The sequence below is a fragment of the Anguilla anguilla genome, chromosome 12 (assembly GCF_013347855.1).
Source record: "Anguilla anguilla isolate fAngAng1 chromosome 12, fAngAng1.pri, whole genome shotgun sequence".
NCBI classification, from domain to species: Eukaryota; Metazoa; Chordata; class Actinopteri; order Anguilliformes; family Anguillidae; genus Anguilla; species Anguilla anguilla.
This window is the reverse complement of record NC_049212.1, coordinates 26,817,054-26,836,756: the sequence shown is the minus strand read 5'-3', so window position 1 is coordinate 26,836,756 and position 19,703 is coordinate 26,817,054. Positions and strand designations below refer to the sequence as shown.

The 19,703-nt window shown below is 49.3% G+C and overlaps 1 protein-coding gene across 12 annotated transcripts; it reads right to left on the bottom strand.

The window, feature by feature from the left end:
• Positions 1-711: 711 nt before the first annotated feature.
• Positions 712-19,283, bottom strand: clasrp (CLK4-associating serine/arginine rich protein). 12 transcript variants are annotated; one of them, XM_035384876.1, is made up of 21 exons: positions 19,159-19,283; positions 17,262-17,408; positions 16,442-16,539; positions 15,867-15,968; positions 14,174-14,253; positions 13,543-13,627; positions 13,207-13,346; positions 12,381-12,477; positions 11,731-11,809; positions 11,306-11,379; positions 11,139-11,180; positions 10,732-10,926; positions 8,854-9,147; positions 7,902-8,087; positions 6,531-6,570; positions 4,622-4,682; positions 4,019-4,077; positions 3,516-3,562; positions 2,978-3,081; positions 2,624-2,648; positions 712-989 (listed from the first exon to the last, which is right to left on the bottom strand). In XM_035384876.1, exons 2-21 carry the CDS (start codon positions 17,358-17,360, stop codon positions 947-949), a joined length of 1,950 nt encoding a protein of 649 aa, XP_035240767.1. In that variant the 5' UTR covers positions 17,361-17,408; positions 19,159-19,283; the 3' UTR covers positions 712-946. The 12 variants fall into 12 exon arrangements, 8 of the variants coding, with proteins under 8 accessions (XP_035240767.1, XP_035240768.1, XP_035240769.1 ...); XM_035384877.1 differs by having other exon boundaries at positions 2,978-3,066; XM_035384878.1 differs by having other exon boundaries at positions 2,978-3,066; positions 8,854-9,144.
• Positions 19,284-19,703: the final 420 nt, after the last annotated feature.

Sequence of the window (19,703 nt, the reverse complement as noted above, 5' to 3'; positions counted from 1 at the left end):
TTTACAAGAATGAACCACATTTTTCATTCATTTGATTAAAAACCAAACTCCCGTGTCTTCACCTTTCTGAGCTTCATACAACCAAACAGAGTATTGGGGGTGAGGTGGCGAGTGAAAATACATCAGGATTCTATGAAATTTCCATTATGGTCAGGAAGAATGAGGGTAATCACATTGTGAATCAAGCATCCCAGAGACATCCAGAAGCACTTCCGCAAAAAATTCACATACTTGTCTAGTATTTTTGGTAGCTCAGAGATAAGTACAGGTGCTTAAAAATTTGATTGATAGAGCACAGTTATGATCTGCGGAGAATCTTACAGCCTAGCCTAACCACCTCTGGACAATGACCTGACACACCAGGCTGTTAACTTTTGTAGCAATGCTATACAAAATTACGTTTTGTTCTCAAAAACGATGTTCTCAGATAACGGTTTAATGGAATTATGCAGAATATCGTCATTCACAGCCCCCCCCAGTGTGCGTGTGCGTGTCTGTGTGTGTGCAGGCAGGCAGCCGTGCGTGTGTGTGGGTGCGTGCGTGCATGCATGCGGGTGTGTGCGTGCGTGCGTATAGTCAGGTGTGTGTGTGAGTGTGAGTGTGTGTGCATGCGTGTGTAGGCATGCATGCGTGTTTGTAGGAGTGTGGGTGTGTGCAGGTGTGTGTGTGTGTGTGTGTGTGTGTGCAAGCGTACGTATGCCTGGGTGTAGTCAGAAAGCAGGTTTATTAAGGGTCCTGGATTCAGTCTTGCTGCCGTTAAAGTAAGGGCAAGCGTAGCGGGGGCTGGGCTCAGATATGATGCTCCTCTTCAGGCTGAGTGGTGGAACCCTCGTTCCCCTTCTCCTCACACCCACCCAGCAGCTGCCCCCACCTCAGGGAGGGCTTGCTGCTGGCAGGGCAGGGCGGGGCGGGGCTATGGGCATGTTGGGGGGGGGGGGGTGGGGGTTCAGTATCGGTAGTATGGGCTCCTTGACCGAGAACGAGACCTCCTGGACAGAGAGGGGAAGAGAAGAGGGGTAAAATAAATAAATAAATAAATAAATAAAACAATTTACAACAGAGTAAGAACACCTCTAGTCTAGAATGGTTACGTCCAAAATTAGACTACAGAACAGCCTAGAGACAGTCTTACGATCAGCCTCATGCTCCCCAAGCCCCAATTCTTTGTTATTGAAATGGCAATACAGCCAGTCTTCTATCAAGTTTGCATCACGACAGACTCATTTCATTTAACTGCTGAAACAGTGCAGCCACAATCTACAGCTATTAAAATGACTGGATATTTTCCTAGCGTTACCCTGGTTGCCATCTTTTAGTCCACGCTAGCTGGCCAGACAGCTCTGGTTTTAACCCACGAGTGCCGAGTGCTCTCACAAGTTGACCTTCGGCCCCAGGACTAATGGGAAATGGGCTACAGAAGTAACTATTTTCAGCTGTGCAGTCACCAAGCTTTCTCATCGGCAAAAAGCGTATTTGGGGGTGCTGTTGGGGGAGCGTAAACCCTCAGCTGCATACAGAGCCCCCCTGCCACTCGGCAGCAGGAGCTGAGCAGCCGCGGTGTCCCCCGTGCCGGGCGGGCAGAGACGCTGAGTGAGGAGGCCCTGCGGTGAGGAGCTCTGTAAGGGCCGCTGCAGAGGAGACCCAGCCGTTTGTGGATGTGCTCGTGCTCCGGACCCTCCCCTCTCCAGACTGCCCGGGCGTGACAGACAGCCCCCAAGAACACTGCTAGAGTGCACACTCCCCTGCTCACACGCACTGTGTAAACGCACAGCTCACACACACACGCCTGACTGTGTAAACGCACAGCTCACACACACACGCCTGACTGTGTAAACGCACAGCTCACACACACACACGCCTGACTGTGTAAACGCACAGCTCACACACACACGCCTGACTGTGTAAACACACAGCTCACACACACACACACACACACACGACTGTGTAAACGCACAGCTCACACACACACACACACCTGACTGTGTAAACGCAGCTCACACACACACACCTGACTGTGTAAACGCACAGCTCACACACACACACACACACACACACACACCTGACTGTGTAAACGCACAGCTCACACACACACACACACCTGACTGTGTAAACGCACAGCTCACACACACACACACACACACACACACCTGACTGTGTAAACGCACAGCTCACACACACACACACACCTGACTGTGTAAACGCACAGCTCACACACACACACACACACACACACCTGACTGTGTAAACGCACAGCTCACACACACACGCCTGACTGTGTAAACATACAGCTCACACCTGACTGTAAACACACACACACACACACACACACCTGACTGTGTAAACGCACAGCTCACACACACACACACACCTGACTGTGTAAACACACAGCTCACACACACACGCCTGACTGTGTAAACACACAGCTCACACCTGACTGTAAACACACACACACACCTGACTGTGTAAACGCACAGCTCACACACACACACACACCTGACTGTGTAAACACACAGCTCACACACACACACACACACACACACACACACACACACACACACCAGACTGTGTAAACACACAGCAGGCAGAGTTAAGGGGCTCTTGTGAGCAGTGGCTTTTCACATACCTTCTGGATGAACTGTAGTCACGACCTAGGAGACAAACAAACAGATTAATGCAAGCAAATTAAGGCGTAATGTCTGTCTGTTAAATTGCAGTGAATCTTCTTAAAACGCTCTATTTGGGGAACGGGGGATCAGGGTGTATTACTGTATTTGAGTAAGGGAGGGGTGTAATACTGTATTTGCAGAGGGGAGGGGGTGTAGTACTGTATTTGTAGAAGGGAAGGGTATGTAATACTGTATTTGTGGAAGGGGAGGGGGTGTAGTACTGTATTTGTGGAAGGGGAGGGGGTGTAGTACTGTATTTGTGGAAGGGGAGGGGGTGTAATACTGTAGGGGGGGGGGTATGAGCTACTCACTGTATTTGGGAGTGGGGGAGGGGGAATGGCTCTGTCTCCCATACTGTCTTTCCCATTCGTCCCTCTCCTTCTCACGACGCTCCCGTTCCCTGGAACATGTAACACTGCTTACATCACTGCTTACGCCTACATCATCCACACTGCACCTACACCTAAATCATCTACACTGCGCCCACACCTACACCTAAATCATCCACACTGCGCCCACACCAATCATACCACACCACACAACAGCCACTCCACCTTTACTTCCTCCCACATATGCAATTTATGCTGCACTTATTAAGTACATTACACCATGATCACCTACACTGTGCCTGTAACCACATTCAAACCAAACCCAGAAAGCAGTGCAGTACACCGGACAATGCTCTATAACCACACAATGACAATTGATTTACTACACTCCACGCACACATACAGGCACACATGCGCGCGCACACAGGCACGCACAGACACACGCAGGCAGGCGCACACAGGCACACGCGCACGCACAGGCACGCACACACAGGCACGCACACACACACAGATTTCTTACTTCATGCGGATCTTGCGTGCCATGGCTCGGAGCTCGCCCTCTCGCTCCTGTAACACAAACGCACACACGTGTGTGAGGACCACAGCTGTAACACAAACGCACACACGTGTGTGAGGACCACAGCTGTAACACAAACGCACACACGTGTGTGAGGACCACAGCTGTAACACAAACGCACACACGTGTGTGAGGACCACAGCTGTAACACAAACGCACACACGTGTGTGAGGACCACAGCTGTAACACAAACGCACACACGTGTGTGAGGACCACAGCTGTAACACAAACGCACACACGTGTGTGAGGACCACAGCTGTAACACAAACGCACACACGTGTGTGAGGACCACAGCTGGATGAGCAGGGCTGCGGCTGCGGCTGTCTATAAAGTCCCTGCGGCTGCGGCTGCATGCATGGGCACAGGTCAATGTCACTGTGCGTTTCAGACACATGTAGACCAGTGAGACTGCACAAACACACACACACACACACACACACACACACCTGTCTCTTGTATTCCTGCTGTTGGATCTTCACCTGCGCGGCTTTCTTATCCGCCTTGGCTGTGGTGGGGGAAGGGGGGGGGTGGGGGGGTGGAAGGGGGCAGAGCCGGTTAAAATGCATCACATTGTTTACTTGGCTGCTGCTTTGAAGAGAACAAGCAATACCAAACCAGGAGTTACTGCATTATGCCACCATGTCATTAAACCACACCACCACGTAATTATATTACAATCATATCCCGGGGTTCTTATTACATTATAATAGTACTGCATTATCACCGTCATATAGTACCACGTTGTTATTATAATAAGTGCTTTAGGCTCTAACTTTAAAAGATCTTTGCACTTTCCAGTACTTAACGGTTTCAGTTTTCCCCCTTCATTCAGGAACGGGTAAGGGGCGTCTGTGTTTGAAGTCGCTCTGGCTAAGTGCCCAACGCCAGTGAAGTACTGCAGAGCGCTAGCCTGGACCGAACGTTAGCTCAGCGCGCTGCAGATGCGGCTGGCGGCGTTGAGGCACGTCACACTGAGTGCGCGCTATTCGACGGGGGAATCGGGGGTGGGGTGGGGTTAAAGGGGGGGGGGGGGGGGTTATGGTTCTCACATTGCTTGTTGAGAGCTTTCTGCATCCGCAGCTTCAGTTTCTCCTGGGGGGTCATCTTGGGCTGTAATGGACACACAGGCGTCAGTGCGCACGCCCCAGGTGGGAGCGAGAGGAAGAGGGGGGGGCGGGGGAGGACTGGGGGTGGGGGCACTGCCACACAGCAGTTTGAGCCACTCCAGCGGGACACCTGCCACATTTCTGAGGGTTCAATTCCAGGTCTGTGCTTATGTGAGTGGGCGGCAACAGAGCAACAGGAGGTGGAGGGGCTAAAAAAAAAAAATTACAAAAAACTAAGCTGGACAATAATAATAAGAATGGAAAAGTGACATTATGCAAAACCTCAAACTGCTGAGAATGTGTAAGTTCTCCCCTGCTGCGTTCACAGAGGCGGGGGTACTGCGGAGACAGCCTGACGCAGGGGCCCTGAGCTTTACTGTGGCTACTGGCTTGACTGTGGCATGCTGAAGTGGGCCAGTCTGGAGAGGAGCGTGTCTAAGCTGACTGTCGGCATGAGGGGGGGGGGGGGCACCCCTCCAGAGGCCCACTGACACCTTTCAAAAACAGCACAGTGAGCAGGTTGATTTTGGTCAAAGAGGGAGGGGGAAAAAAAAAAAAAAAAACTACTTTAGACATCATTTCAAGCCTTCTACTCATCATAACTTGCAAACTAGTGTTTGTGAAATATGCCAACTACAAATAATAGTCATTTCACATAACTGTAAATGTTGATTGTGCTTGTGAGCTTATTAACTGGGCTTACAATCAGTCACCCAGGACATGAGAGCACGGCTAACTCCACTCTGGTTCCAGTGCTGGGAGGCTGCTGAATTTGCAAACTCTGTTTCTCATCTTATTATTCAGCATTTTAAATACAATTTGAATGAATTCCAAATTTGTGGAAAGACCTGAAAAACGGACTATGTTCCATCCCCGCTAACAGGAACAACAGTGTCTGTTGCGAAGATTTGCTTACGCTGCCTGATTAGGAATCCAAAATGGCGGCACGATCGCACTGCCCCACTTCAGCATTCAAAATGGCCAGTTTCCCCGTTTTTCCCCTCAGCTGCCTTGCTCACGGTCTCCTTCCTTCATTGCCGGTGTTATAACCTGAGCTGCCCTCTTGAAAAATGTGTTTCTTGTTGGACTGGTTCAGTGTGCCTGTCCAGACAGGCCCTCAGTGCAGTGCTGGCCCCTCCTAGCCTCCTCTCCCTGCAGCTACCTGCACACCTGGACCTCTCAACCTCACATATTCCCTTTCTTTTACTCGCTCACTCAGCGACCAACCTGGCGGCTTACCAACTCGCTCACTAGCTTTTCATCATCCTGCTTGGTGTGTTTCTTTTGAAAGAGAGAGAAAGGGGAGGAAAAAAACAGCTTGGTTTGAGAGAACAGCCCAGAAATGCTACTGAACTGAGGCTGGGCAGTCGGAGGTCGGCCATCGAAGTGAAGTGAGGACTTTGTCTCCCCCAAGTGGACAAAGACGAATAAACAAGGACACACACGGGCCTTGGGATATGAGCGCTAAGCTGGGGGACCTTGTAGCTCAGATTAAACCCCACAAACCTGTTTGGCTAGAGAACATCTTTTCTGATACAGCGGTACGTTGGGGGGGGGAAATCCCCCCTCCCAAAATGAAAGGGCCTAGACTCCCAGTTTAACATCAGTCCATCCGTTGAGGCAGGAGCTATGAGGTCCTTCGGCAACAACAGTACAGAGTGTTCCTCACAGACAGAACGGCACACCTTCAAATAAAGCTAGACATTAGTACGGAAGAGCCCTGAGTACAAGGGTGGCCTGGGTGAGGGGAGGGGGTGGAGCCCCCAGCCTGAGTGACGACCCTGTCAGCCTGTCAGAGGTGAGGGGGCGGAGACTTTAGCAACAAACACAGCCAAATCAAATTCTTACTGACTTTGGCAGCTCCCGTCTCTTTACCGCCCGGAGTATCAGGCCTGGGGAGAGAGAACAAACAGGTTTAACCGCCATGTTCCGCAGCAGTGTGGCCAATACAGCAGAGCAGCACTGAGCAGACCTACACTACACACAGGCACAAAACAAACAGCAGAGCAGCACTGAGCACAGAACTACACTGCATACAGGCACAAAACAGAAACAGCACAGCAGCACTGAGCACAGACCTGCACTGCACACAGGCACAAAACAAACAGCAGAGCAGCACTGAGCACAGACCTACACTGCACACAGGCACAAAGCAGAAACACAGCAGCACTGAGCACAGACCTACACTGCACACAGGCACAAAACAGAAACAGCAGAGCAGCACTGAGCACAGACCTACACTGCACACAGGCACAAAACAGATACAGCAGCACTGAGCACAGACCTACACTGCACACAGGCACAAAACAGAAACAGCAGAGCAGCAGTGAGCACAGACCTACACTGCACACAGGCACAAAACAGAAACAGCAGAGCAGCACAGACCTACGCTGCACACAGGCACAAAACAGAAACAGCAGAGCAGCACAGACCTACGCTGCACACAGGCACAAAACAGAAACAGCAGAGCAGCACAAACCTACACTGCACACAGGCACAAAACAGAAACAGCAGAGCAGCACTGAGCAGACCTACACTGCACACAGGCACAAAACAGAAACACAGCAGCACTGAGCACAGACCTACACTGCACACAGGCACAAAACAGAAACAGCAGAGCAGCACTGAGCAGACCTACACTGCACACAGGCACAAAACAGATACACAGCAGGACATTAACTGCTTTCCAAGTCATCTGTGCGTTGTGTCCTGAGTTACAGCCGCTTCACCCAAACCAGCACACAAGAAGCACTGTAGGACAAATGTGCTGCTCTCCGATGAACCCTTCAGTGACCGTTCTCCACCGCACTCTCCGCACAGTGCTACAGCAGAGCAGCGATGCCACTCGGAGGAGGGGCACGCCTCTGTCTGAGGGACCCTGGCGGGAGCTGCGCGCGCCGCTGGGTAAGCATGAGGAAGCGCTGCGGTTCCCTGCTCCTTTCGGCCGGCCAGAGAGGATCCGGTCTGTGTTTACAGGAACCGGCCTGCCGCTGTGGCGGCGAGCCTCTGTACTGACCGAGCCGAGCTGGGTCGCTCAGGTTCGAGGGGTCACACGCGCCCGTATTTCTGTGCTATTAGCGGCTGCAATGCGGTACAACGGGTAGGGAACCGGGCCTCTAAGCTGCAGGTTCAGTTCCCAGACAGGACACTGCTGTCGAGCAGGCCGTATGAACGGATCCTGCAGTAGTGTGATGTAAAAGCAGGGCGGGCCGGGAGCACTCACTTTCTCAGCTTGTCACAGAGAGCCAGGGCAGCGGGAGGGCCGTGCCGGGGGGCGGGGGAGGGCGAGCGGGAGCGGCTGGGCGGGGGGGACTGGGAGGGGCTCCGGCTGCTGCTGCCCCCCCGCCGTGGGCCGGGCCCACGACCCCCACGCCTGAAACGATCGCCCAACCGGGAAGTGGACCGTGACCTGGGAGGGTAGATCAGAATGGGTGTCACACTCCTGGACTGAAAAATCTCCTCTCACAAAACGGGTAACTGAACAGCCCACTGCCAGGCAGGGGGAGGAGAGAGTGGTCATTAGTGTCCCCCCCCCTCGCAGGACAGAAGGCTAAAGCAGTTCAGTGTGAAGAGCCGCTGGCCTGGCTGCGTAGGAACAGCGCTGGGCACAGGAACAGCGCTGGGCACAGCAGCCACGGGCACCCCAGTGACGTGCAGCACAGACACGGCTCTCACTCTGAGGGCACAGGTGTGACGCGTTCCACGCACGGCACGCCCTACTCACCATTCACACAGTCCCCCCGTGTCTCACACTCCACGACTGACTCACCAGAACGAAATGCTGTGTTCAGCTCAGCCCAGCTTTGTTAAGCAGATGCGCTTGGTTAGAAAGGGCTGGTTGCTGGCCAACTCCCCTGTGCCTCGGGTCATGGCTCTGAAATGCGCTGTTTTTGCCAGGCTCAAATACGTCCGTTGCGCTAGGCTAACGTGTGAACAACAACCACCGAGCTGAAGCTGCTCAATATGCAACACTGCTGAATGAACCCTTTGAAGAGTGGGTTTTTTGGAATGTTTTTTCAAAATTCTGTCTTAGTGTTTCTAGAACTCTACTCAGTTACCAACAGTGATTGTTACATCAGCATTAGAATGTTCAGTTAAGAACGCTCTGATCACGTGTGTGATCTCACGCCTTAAAGCCTTAAGCCTCCACGTCGCGGCTGGCCCGACCCTCGTACCTGGTGCGCCTGCGGGGGGCGTAGCGCCGGCCCCGGTCTCTGTCGGCAGATCTGGAGCGGCTGCGCCCGTATCGGCGGCGGGCCCCGCCCCCGGCCCCGCCCCCTCGTGCCCGGGACCGGGAGCCGGAGCGGCGGGACCGGGAGCGGGAGCGCGAGTAGCGCCCTTCCCTCCCCCCCCGGCGGCGGCCCCGGCGCGAGCGCGAGGACGAGCGCGAGGACGACCGGCGGGAGGAGGACCGCGAGGAGGAGGAGGAGGACGACGACGAAGAAGGGCTGGAGGAGGACCGGCGTCTGCTGGACGGAGAGAAAGACCGGCGTGTGTCACTGGGGAGGGCTGTCACTCAAACTCGCACACGCACGCGCACGCCAACACACACATTCACATTCAAGCTCGGGGTCAATTACATGTTCATTCAGTCAACTCAAGAAATGTGGTAAAATGAAAAAAAAAAAAACTATTCTTTTTCCAGAAATGATCAAACTGAAATGGAATCAACCCCAACTCTGTCACCCATGCACACACACACACACACACACACACACACACACGCGCACAAATAGGTCTGGGGACATTGCCCACAGTCATTACTATGTTTCATCACTGCATTCACTCCATTTCCTCACAAGAACACTCGTGCAAATGTTCATCAACAAAAGGCTTGTGCCAGGTTTTATACTACCAGCAGACAATACCAACAGCCAGAGCATGATACGTGCCAGGCCCTGCTTTAAATGTAGGGCTGCTGGGAGGTTTAATGTTTAATATGAAAAGTATATGTACATTGACATTCATGCTCTCGGTGAATTACAACACTGCAATTTCAAAACCAATCGTGTGTACACGGGTGGGAAATTGTCCTAGTCAGTGCAATGTTCCTCTCTGTTAAACCCGAACTTGAAATGGTGTATGTAGACATTTCAGTCTTTCTTTTCCTCAGTCAATAATAGTTCATTGCTGAGTCAATGTCCATGATGTCAATGGGATGTTGGTGAAGTGCATGATGGGAATTGTATTACAATGCCAAAACGGAATACCGTTTTTGCATAGCAATGACAACTTTGAAAAGCTAAAATTGTCTAAAGGTAAAATTGTTTCATGACTTAAAACAAAAAGAACTATGTTTAGGCTAGATTATGTAAACACAAGTAACAACATATTAATTTAATGAAGCGGGGTGACATTTCCCTTTAAATGACAGCCTTTCTTCCACAAAATATACTGGTTCGATGCATACATGATCGATCACAAGGGCATGAAGTTCAGATGTCCACTCAGAGTATCAGTAAGACCCTAAAGCTCAATACATCTTCCAAGCCCCAGGAAGGCTCTGTACAGACTTGGAGAGACGCAGATCAGACTGCTCTCCCACAGCTGCACAGAGAGGACTTGGCCTGTAGACCTTATTATGCCAGCACCATGAACTATGGATGTGCAAACCTGAGCGTCAACATACACCGGTTAAGATTTCTGCTGAACAGCAGGGTATTTCATGAAGCAGGATTACTCAGTTAGCTGGATAACTGCACCGAGTAAAACCTGGGACAACTCTTTTTACTCAATGTTCCAGATTTGGGAGGATTCCGGGTTTTGCTCAGTGCAGTGATCCAGCTAACCGAGTAATCCTGCTTTGTGAAACAGGGCCCAGGTGAACAGGTTAGGTAAACGCAGCAGATAATCTTCATGTCATGCGGTGAACCATTATTCCATCGAAACAGAATCCCCCGCCCCCCCCCGGCTTTAACCTGGCCTGAACATGTGACATTCTTCAGCCACAACCTACCAAACAAAATCCACATCTCTATTGGAGGGAACGAGTGAGTGACAGGAGGAAACAACCAATGAAAACCAAGGAGGAGCAGAAGGGGAAAGTTACCGACCGGGAGCCCCTGCTATGACCTGCGGGGTGGTGCTGGGAGTTGCTGCTGGGGGCGTGGCTGGCATTGGCAGGCGGGGCCGGGGCGGGCGGGGCACCCTCTTCGTCACTGCCCCCGAAACTGGTGATGAAGGTGATCTTGTCGTGTCCTGGGGAGCGGGAACGGGAGCGGGACTCTGAGCTTGATTCCGATTGGGGGCTGCGTGTAGGGGGCGGGCCGTGGGAGAAGATGGAAGAGTGTGAGTGCATCTTCAGGATTCACTTTCCCATGTACTCTTCAACAATCATTGCAGTCAACAGGCTGATTCTCAACTTATGGTCGGTTTATGCAATTCCCCGTGTACTCTATTCTATTTTTAGCAAGCACTACACTGTGAAAGACCTAGGACATAAATCAACCTGTACACTCACCGCTTGTAGGGGTCGTAGGTCGGGCTGTCTCTCCTGGCGTAGCTGAGAATCAAAGAGGACCAGTGAGTAGCCTGGTGATACAGAACTGGCTAACCAGGGCCGCACGCACGCACTCACTCACGCACTCACGCACTCACGCACTCACGCATGTGCACTATGGCTGTTACCTGGGGGGGCTGATCTGCCGTCCCTTCAGTCTCTTCTCCCTAAATTCCCTCCTTTGTCGGCGAGACCGTCGACCCTGAGGAAACCGCACGCACAGTGAGGAACACAGAACGTGAGCATGCTGGCACAGATACCCACACGCAAACACACAAATAAGGACCACACAACAGGCTCGTGCGTGCACACACACTCGCACACGCAGGGTGAGGACCCTTGATATACACACGCACGCCAAGAAAAGGATAACCTCACACATGCACAGTGAAGCGCACAACACACACTGACACACACACTCACACACGTGCAACCAAATCAAGGACCAAAACTCAGACACAGGCACCAAAACCCTCAAAACCAGCACAGGGCCTGTGAGACCTGCACACAAACTAAACAGTCCACCCAGCAGCGTCCACGCACTGCCCCTTACCGAGTACATGGCTTTCTCCGCCTCCAGGGCCTTGGCATGTTTTATAGCCTCAACTTCCTCTTTGTCCTTCCTCAGCATCCTGCCCAACAACACAGACAGTTACGCACACAGGCCTCCCAAAATCCAAGGCCTACAGCACTACTGTATGGGACCAGTGTACCAGATAGGGCCTTTCTGTTAACACAATCACCATTACTCACGTCTGGACAAGTGCACTGGGGAGAGGGGTGGGGGTGCAGAGGAGTCTAAGGGACATAGCTTTATTTTCTGTTGGAAACGTTTCCTTTAATTTACTGCATGCAACCTAGACAACCATGCGAAAGGAAATGGACATTGGTTTCTACATGAACATTACTGCGGGAGTTTTTGAGAGTGGAGCGTGCACTGCTTGTGGGCTCAGAAGTATGGGCATGATACACAGTATGCTCATATTTACAGCCCTTAGAAATATAACTTTGCTGTAGAAGCTGCTAAGAAGTTATTTTCAGTGAATTCCTCCCCTTAACCTTCTGTGTGTCCAAAATATCCTTCACTGGACATAAGAACTGTCTGAGCCAGCTGAAAGCAGACTAAAACCGGGCATCATGAAACCGCAGGAAGTGACCCGTCACTTTAATTAGGGCGGAGGAAAGGTGCGGGCGCTTGCTGACCTGACGAAGTCTCCTTCGGCCATCCCGTACGGCGTGGCCATCTTGTTAAGGTCCAGCACCTGTTCCTGGTTCAGCTCATCCACGTCCACCTCCACGTCTGGAAAACGCGCAGGTGAGAAATGAGATATGTACAGCTGGGCTGTTGAATAAGTCTTCTGTACAGTCACGGACACAACCATGTCTGCCACCTGAAGTGTGTTTCTGGGGGGTTGTTCTTCATTATGATGAGAATTCTTTAGTCATTAACTGCAGAGGTCTTCTCTGGCTCACCAGTCGCTTCGCGATTAGTACAGCAGTGCTTTTCGGTGAGCCTAAGGTTGGCCTATGTCTCTGTTTTTTTTCTTATTTCCCAGCCTCATAATAGCTTCCTTGACTTTCACTGGCACAACTCTGGTCCTCAGGTTGACTAATACCAATAACAGACTCCAAAGGCAATCAAAATCCTAGAATCAAGACTAGATACAGGCAGTTCTTACACCTGCACTAAGGAAGCAATTAAACACACCCGACTTATCAGAAACACCTCTGAAGGCATTTGTCCCAAACATTACGCTGCCCTGAAATGGGGGAGCTATGCATAAAAAGTGCTGTAATTTCTACATGGTGAAACCAAATAAAAATAAAGATCTCCTTAAATAAAAGCTGAGAATCTGTGCTTTAACCAGATGTGGATTGTTTGATGATAAATCTAAAATTGTGCGAGTACAGAGCCAAATCAAGAAAAAATAAGTCTTTGTCCCAAAATTTGATGCCACAGTATGTTTGCATGCCCCCCAAGATTATGGCGTCTAACGACTGTCAAGGTGGAAAGCAGGGCCTCACTCACCAATGTCGGGGATTCCCTCATCCTCCTCCGATTCGCTGTTCTCCGAGTCCTCGTCCTCCCCTTTGTCAGACTGCCCGTCCGCCTCGGTCACGGTACTGTCTTCATACGTGTAGCCAATAGATGCCTTCTTTTCTGCGAGCCTAGGAGTTGGGTGTGGGGGGGGGAGGGGGCACAGAACCAGTTCCCCTTAAGCGTAACGCAGTCAGATCGGCAGGCTGCCGAATGGCATGCTAGCAGGCCGGCGTGTGCAATGATAACAGAGAGATGAAGCAGCGCCGTAGCACAGCACACAGTTTATGATGCGAATATAGAGCACAGCATGTCGTGGGAACTCACTTCTTCTTCTCGTCCTCATTTGGCCTCTGCAGGCCACCGTAGAGCTCGTCCACATATATCTGGTACAGGCACTGCTCCTCCGAGACTGCAATGGAACAATCATCAGTGAGCAAAGTCCAACTGCACAACACTGAGGGCGAGAAGGGCACCCAGCCACACAGTAATAACCTTAAGGACCCAGTGCTGCCACATTCACATGGGAATTAAGCCTCAACATAGCAATGCATGCAATGTATGTATGTATAAACAGTAAAATAATACAATTTCCCTTTGATGTAAAGTAATTCATATCTCAAGCTGGAGGTCTGACATGATGAGCCTGTCCTACACTGAAATTCAAGTTCACTAGAATATGCAGTATACTGCTTTCTTAGTTATGTAACAAATTATCTCCAAAACACCAACACCACATCACCCTGTAGTTACACGTTACAATATAGATGAAAAGCAAATGTATAAATTCAAATGAATAAAATGGGCTTAATATCATAGCATTTGCGCGGATCTTTATGTGTGAGTGTTACAACATGAGGATCTTGACTGCACACGGTCTTTAAACGGCAGTGTAACGTGAGCTGCGGCGGAAGGCGGGAGTGAGTGTGCGGGCGCATCGGCCTGCTGTCAGACTCACTGCTGGCAAAGTCGTTCTGCACCAGGCCTCTGTAGCGCTCGTAGTTACACTTCCTCTCCTCCGACTCCTGCTCTGGCGTCCTGCAGCCACACAAAACCCACAAAACGCACAAATCAGCCTCCGCACACGGTCACCGATGACTCCATACACTGGCCATCCCTTACTATACACAGAAACGCTTGTGGCCTCTGGCTGCCTGACCACGGGACTGACCCTCGTCTGAGTCACGTTCACCATTAACTTTTCCGGTCAACCGAGGCATAAGTGCCTGTCCCCTTCCTCTTGTGACCCAGCAATAAACTTACTGCATGATCAACCACCCACCAGCTGCATTAAAGCAGCAATCAGTGGTTTATCTATCCATGTTTTATTGACCGCTCCACAAGCCATGTGTTTGCGCGCCCAAAATAATACACCAATCATTTCAGTGACCACACGTGTGGTCCCGTCACATCATTAAATCTGAGAATGAAAACTCACCAAAACTTAACAACTTTGCTCTGAGGGTAAAGACTACCTGACCAGATGGCACTAAGGAAATTGACGGACTTCGCTGCGCACCCCAAAGCACCTTGTCTGATCATCGAGAAACAGTTAGCCAGCTACTGTCCGTGAAATAAACCAAACTGGTTTATTTCCCATTGACAGCCATTTCGAGGAACAAGGCTCTACAGAATTTTCCTCTTAATATCCCCCTTGCGGCCAGACCCAAGTGGAAGATCTGTGCATATCCAGCCCTCTTGACTGGAACCTGTCGCGACCCCGACTTCAGAGAAGTAGTTTCTCAAGGCTCCCTGCGCACCTGCCACGGACCCTGGACGCATCACATAATGGGATTAAGGAATGCCCTTCCCTTCTATTGGCATTAAGTATTGAAATGCTTTTAACAACGACATCAAACAATAGCACAGCGTAAAACCTGCAATACCTGATTAAGCAATTTTACTGCTATTTGTTGTTCTGTTTGTTTTGCTATGCGTACGTTGGCCTGGAATAGCAAATGAACATAGCATAACAGAATGACGAGAACAGGCCATTCATTCCTACAATGCTTGCCATTTTTCTGACTAAATTCCATGACCTCGTTGTTTTACATTGTTGAAACAATTTATGAGACTGATCAAATGAACTAACCACGTAATATAGAGTAACATGTCACCGACCCATAACACAGATTAACATTTGTTAAATGGTAGTACTCTTAACTTCTATGTTTAGCCGCTGCAGAATTATCATTTCCTCCGATTAAGAATTGTATAATATTATTCCTCATATTATGCAAATTGTTTTTAATTAGCCTATTCACATATTCATTATCATAGCCAATACATATATATCCTTTATTTCCAAATCATTGTTGTCTGTGTTATTTCACTAAGTTGGGCTCTACAGACGTACAGAATTCTGACTATTTAACTGAGGTTGAACTGATCAAACCTCACTACACTTATAACCTCAAAGCTCCTGCCATTGGTTATCAAATGTACAAGTGTACACACAAGCAAATTAAGTAACAGACTGATTTATCAGTTGAGATAGTAACTGGTTAATTCACATAAATGTTCCACATACTCTGACTTTACTATATCCAATTACAAAAACTGACATTTGGAAGATTCTGGAAGGGAGTTTCCGGTGACCTGAGCAGTTCATTTGACATTGGGAGCTCAGGTGAGGAGGAAGTCGTACTCACACAGTGTTGAGGAGGGGAGGCGTGTAGGTGGGGATGTAGTCAAGGTGTGCCCTCACATCAAACCTGTCAATCATGTTGCTGGTGTCTCCTTGCCATGGCATCCTGGAAAAACCAACATTGGGATTTTTCTAACTAAATTTTAGACTCAAATTGAGAGAAAGAATGGGGTCTCCGGGAGACAGAGAGTGAGCTGGCGGGCCTGCCGTAGAGATTTAGCGCATTGCGTGTGTGTGTGTGTGCTTGAGGTCTTTCTGACCCCGGTTAAAGTGCCTAATGAGAGAGTAGAACTCGGTATGCACCTATACACACTGCCACATGATATCCACTGCTACATCTTTGTGTTGTGTGCGTGCACGTATCAATCATGTGAGCGTGCGCATGTGTACGCGTTGCATACGCATGTGGCCCTGTAGGAATATGCATGCGGGTGTATACATGGCTGTGGGTTTGTGTGTGTGTGTGTATGTATATGTATGCCTATGTGTTTAGGAGTGCATGTGAGTGAGCGCGTTTGTATGTGTGTGTGTGTGTGTGGGTGTTTGTGTGTGAGTATATTTTCACAAGGAAATACGCACATGTTGATGGGGCTCTCAGCAGCCAATGCCACGGCTGAGTCCAAGTGGATTTTGTAGGCCCGGCCATGAACCTGCAGGAACTGGGCTGGGTCTTTTTTCTGCAGAGGAGACAGAGCAGCATGGTCCAATCAATCACACCCCTAACAGAATGATCTCAGTACCACACCCAACTCCTCCCCCATCAGAATTACCTCTGTACCACGCCTAACTCCTCCCCCATCAGAATTACCTCTGTACCACACCTAACTCCTCCCCCATCAGAATTACCTCTGTACCACGCCTAACTCCTCCCCCATCAGAATTACCTCTGCACAGACTCACATAACGAAAATGCAAAAGAGGGCCACTGGGAACTCTGCTATGGACACATTGTTCCAGTGTGCATGCTGTCTGCGTCTGGTACAGACTGCAATGCAGACTGTGCCAGTACCGGGGGGGTTTGGATGTAATGTAACCCAGGTAAAGAGGGTCTAAGTCAGTATGGGCTTGCGTGTCTCATCCTCTAATCTACCAAGTGCACACTATCACAGTCTCCTCCTGAGGCAGCAATCACGCAAGTGCAGCTGACACACCACGGGCTGGCAAAAGTGCTAAGCTGTCAGCCAGCGCGTCCAAGGAGAGCGGGCTTCACTGAGCCACCATGGAGGTTGCAGAGGAGACAGGCTTGTGAAAGCACTGGGGAGTGAGAAAGTGGATAGACCAGGGTACAAATCGGCACAGTGAAAGAACCACCCGAGAGGCAGAAGCAGCAGAATGTGGGAAGGTGCAGGGAGAGACGCGACGCGGGCGGGTCATCGCCCGTTACGGCGGCTCTGCTCACTATTTTCTCGTAGTACTCGCGCCGGCGCTCGCCGCGGCGCTTGTAGTCCACCATCATCCCGCGCAGCTTGCGCTCATGTTTGCGGGCTTCCTGCCACATGACCGCTCCGCTGGGGGTAGGGGCGCGTCGGGGCACGGCTGCTGTTGGCTGTGGATGCAAACGCGGCCAAGGTTACCATCACCACCATCAACACTTTCATGATCTTTCTGAACACCAAATCAGGGATGCGATTCCCACCCATGATTAATCGAGAAGTAACTGTTTTTAGACCCTATAAACCAATAAAGTTTGGCTTTATTGTTGAACATCTATTTTCTGCTATCAGCTGTTAGGACTGCAACAACTAAATGTATGTACTTATACAGTAGAACGAGTCTCTTGCCTTTTCCAGAGAATCAGGATCTCAAATGAAAAATTATTCATCAGAAAAAAAAGAACATATCTACAAACCAAAGCCTTAAAAAAAAAAAACCATTGCGCATGCCAAGTGTTCTTCACCACGTGCTAAGCAGAAGCATCTGCAGTACCTCAACATGAAGATCTCCAGCTGGTGCTATTATAATTTAGACACTCAACAGCCATACATTCTCGGCCTTGCTGCAAACACAACCGCAGTGCTACCAGGATTAGAAAGAAATCCTGGGGGATTTTAAAGTTCAGCATGCTCGCACGTGCGTGATGATAGGTATGGTTCGGGATCACATTTTTAAAAATGGTTGCAGGCCCGTGATTTATGTAAGCTGATGGGCTAAAGCGTTTGAAGTTGTAGAGAAATGGTGGCAGATGGAACACTGAAAAATAAATTTTCATTTAACTGTAATGTTATGTTTAGTAGAGTGCTCGAGATACAGCGCCTTTCTTAATACCAGCATTAGACTCAAATTTCAATTATGAGGTATATCCACCATCTTACCTCGCACTACTTACAGTTAAACTATGGCAGCCTCAATTGATTTAAGGCAAAAGTAGAAACAATATGGGACACAAGTCTGACGACTGTAACATTCGATAAGCACGTTGCTACAAAGTAGTGATTTTAAAACAACCACGTATCAACTACTGACGGCCACTCGACTGTACAATACAATGTCAATCACGTCCTTACTGACAAGCCGAAGTCTGAATGCCCACTGAAAAATATACCCACACAAATTAATATCAGGTAGCGAACATGTAACCGTTTAATTAAGCAGCTTTTGTTCGCTAAATCAACGTGCCGAAGCAATTCGATCACGACTAACAAGCCACAGGGGAAAACCAGCGTCAAAAAGCTAATATAGCTGCTCCATGTCTCCAAGCAAACGAGTAGCTATCGTAAGTTGGCGTTATATTCGCGAGCATTATTAGCCAAACTGCCCCAGGGGCATTCAATACACGACAACAGTGTTGGTAGCAGCATGAACACAATGTCTACGACTAGCTAACTACCAGCTCACATTAGACTACCACATTATTTTGAAGACGTGCATGTACTGGGGGAGTTAGCTATCGCTGGCTCCTGCACGAGCAACATAACGAGACTACGAGGCCAGTGTTAGCTGGCTAACGTGCTAGCTACACGAACACCAATAGACCCACTGCCGTATAAAACATTAAAAAATAATTTCCAACAGACAGGACATACCGGTCGTTACCATTAACTCACTATATAGCTGCCTTTAGCACGGACGAAACCGAAAATGTCGGTGACCGTCAGTGAGTTATCTGCCATTTGCTAACGTTATTTCGCTAGCTAGCTAGTAGCCTAAAGCTGTGTAGTGCAATTCTTGCTTTGGAAAAACGAACGTTACTGAATAAAGGGTCTGTAAATATTTAGAATCAGACAAAGTTCCTAATTTGGCTAAATTAAGCGCAACATAAATTATGACACTATTTGGCTTTACACAATATGAATTACCTTTTACCCTCAAATAAAAAAAAATACTTGGTACGTCCAGATAGAAGACTCAGCGAACTTCTGCAGCGGCCATAACAACTAAGTCCTTCACAATCCCATGATCCTGTTCATCTGACTAATGAGGAACCATGAGTTCTATGTTAAATTGTCATCCTTGTAATATCTATGGTTTCTCAGCACCCCTTTTGTAAAACAACCACAAGACGGCGCAATTAATCTTACGATGCCAGATCGTTGTTCATTACAGAGGAGTTGTCATTTCCAGGTTGTACAGAATGCGTTATAGACTCCTCTATAGTTAAAAAAAGAGTATAATATGACGGAGTGCCTTAAATCTACTTGATTCCTAATAGTTATCATTTCACCATCTTGACTTTTCATCTCCTCTGCCAACAGAGTTGATGGGGGTTATGTCTGTTAGAAAGTTATCTCCAGAAGTTATGAACAGATATGCATTCAGCATAACAAAAAAAAAAAAAATTCCAGCCACTGCTCAAACTGCTCAAAAAAAGTTGGAAATTTGTGTTTGGTCGATCATATCTCTG

Excerpts from the sequence above, each read along its gene's own strand:
- clasrp (XM_035384873.1), bottom strand. The coding sequence starts at position 17,360 with ATGTGGCAGGAAGCCCGCAAACATGAGCGCAAGCTGCGCGGGATGATG. Across the intron at positions 14,254-15,866 it reads CCTCCCCTCCTCAACACTGT|GACGCCAGAGCAGGAGTCGG; the intron begins GTGAGTACGACT and ends GTGTGGCTGCAG. Across the intron at positions 4,683-6,530 it reads AAGAGACGGGAGCTGCCAAA|CCCAAGATGACCCCCCAGGA; the intron begins GTCAGTAAGAAT and ends TGTCCATTACAG.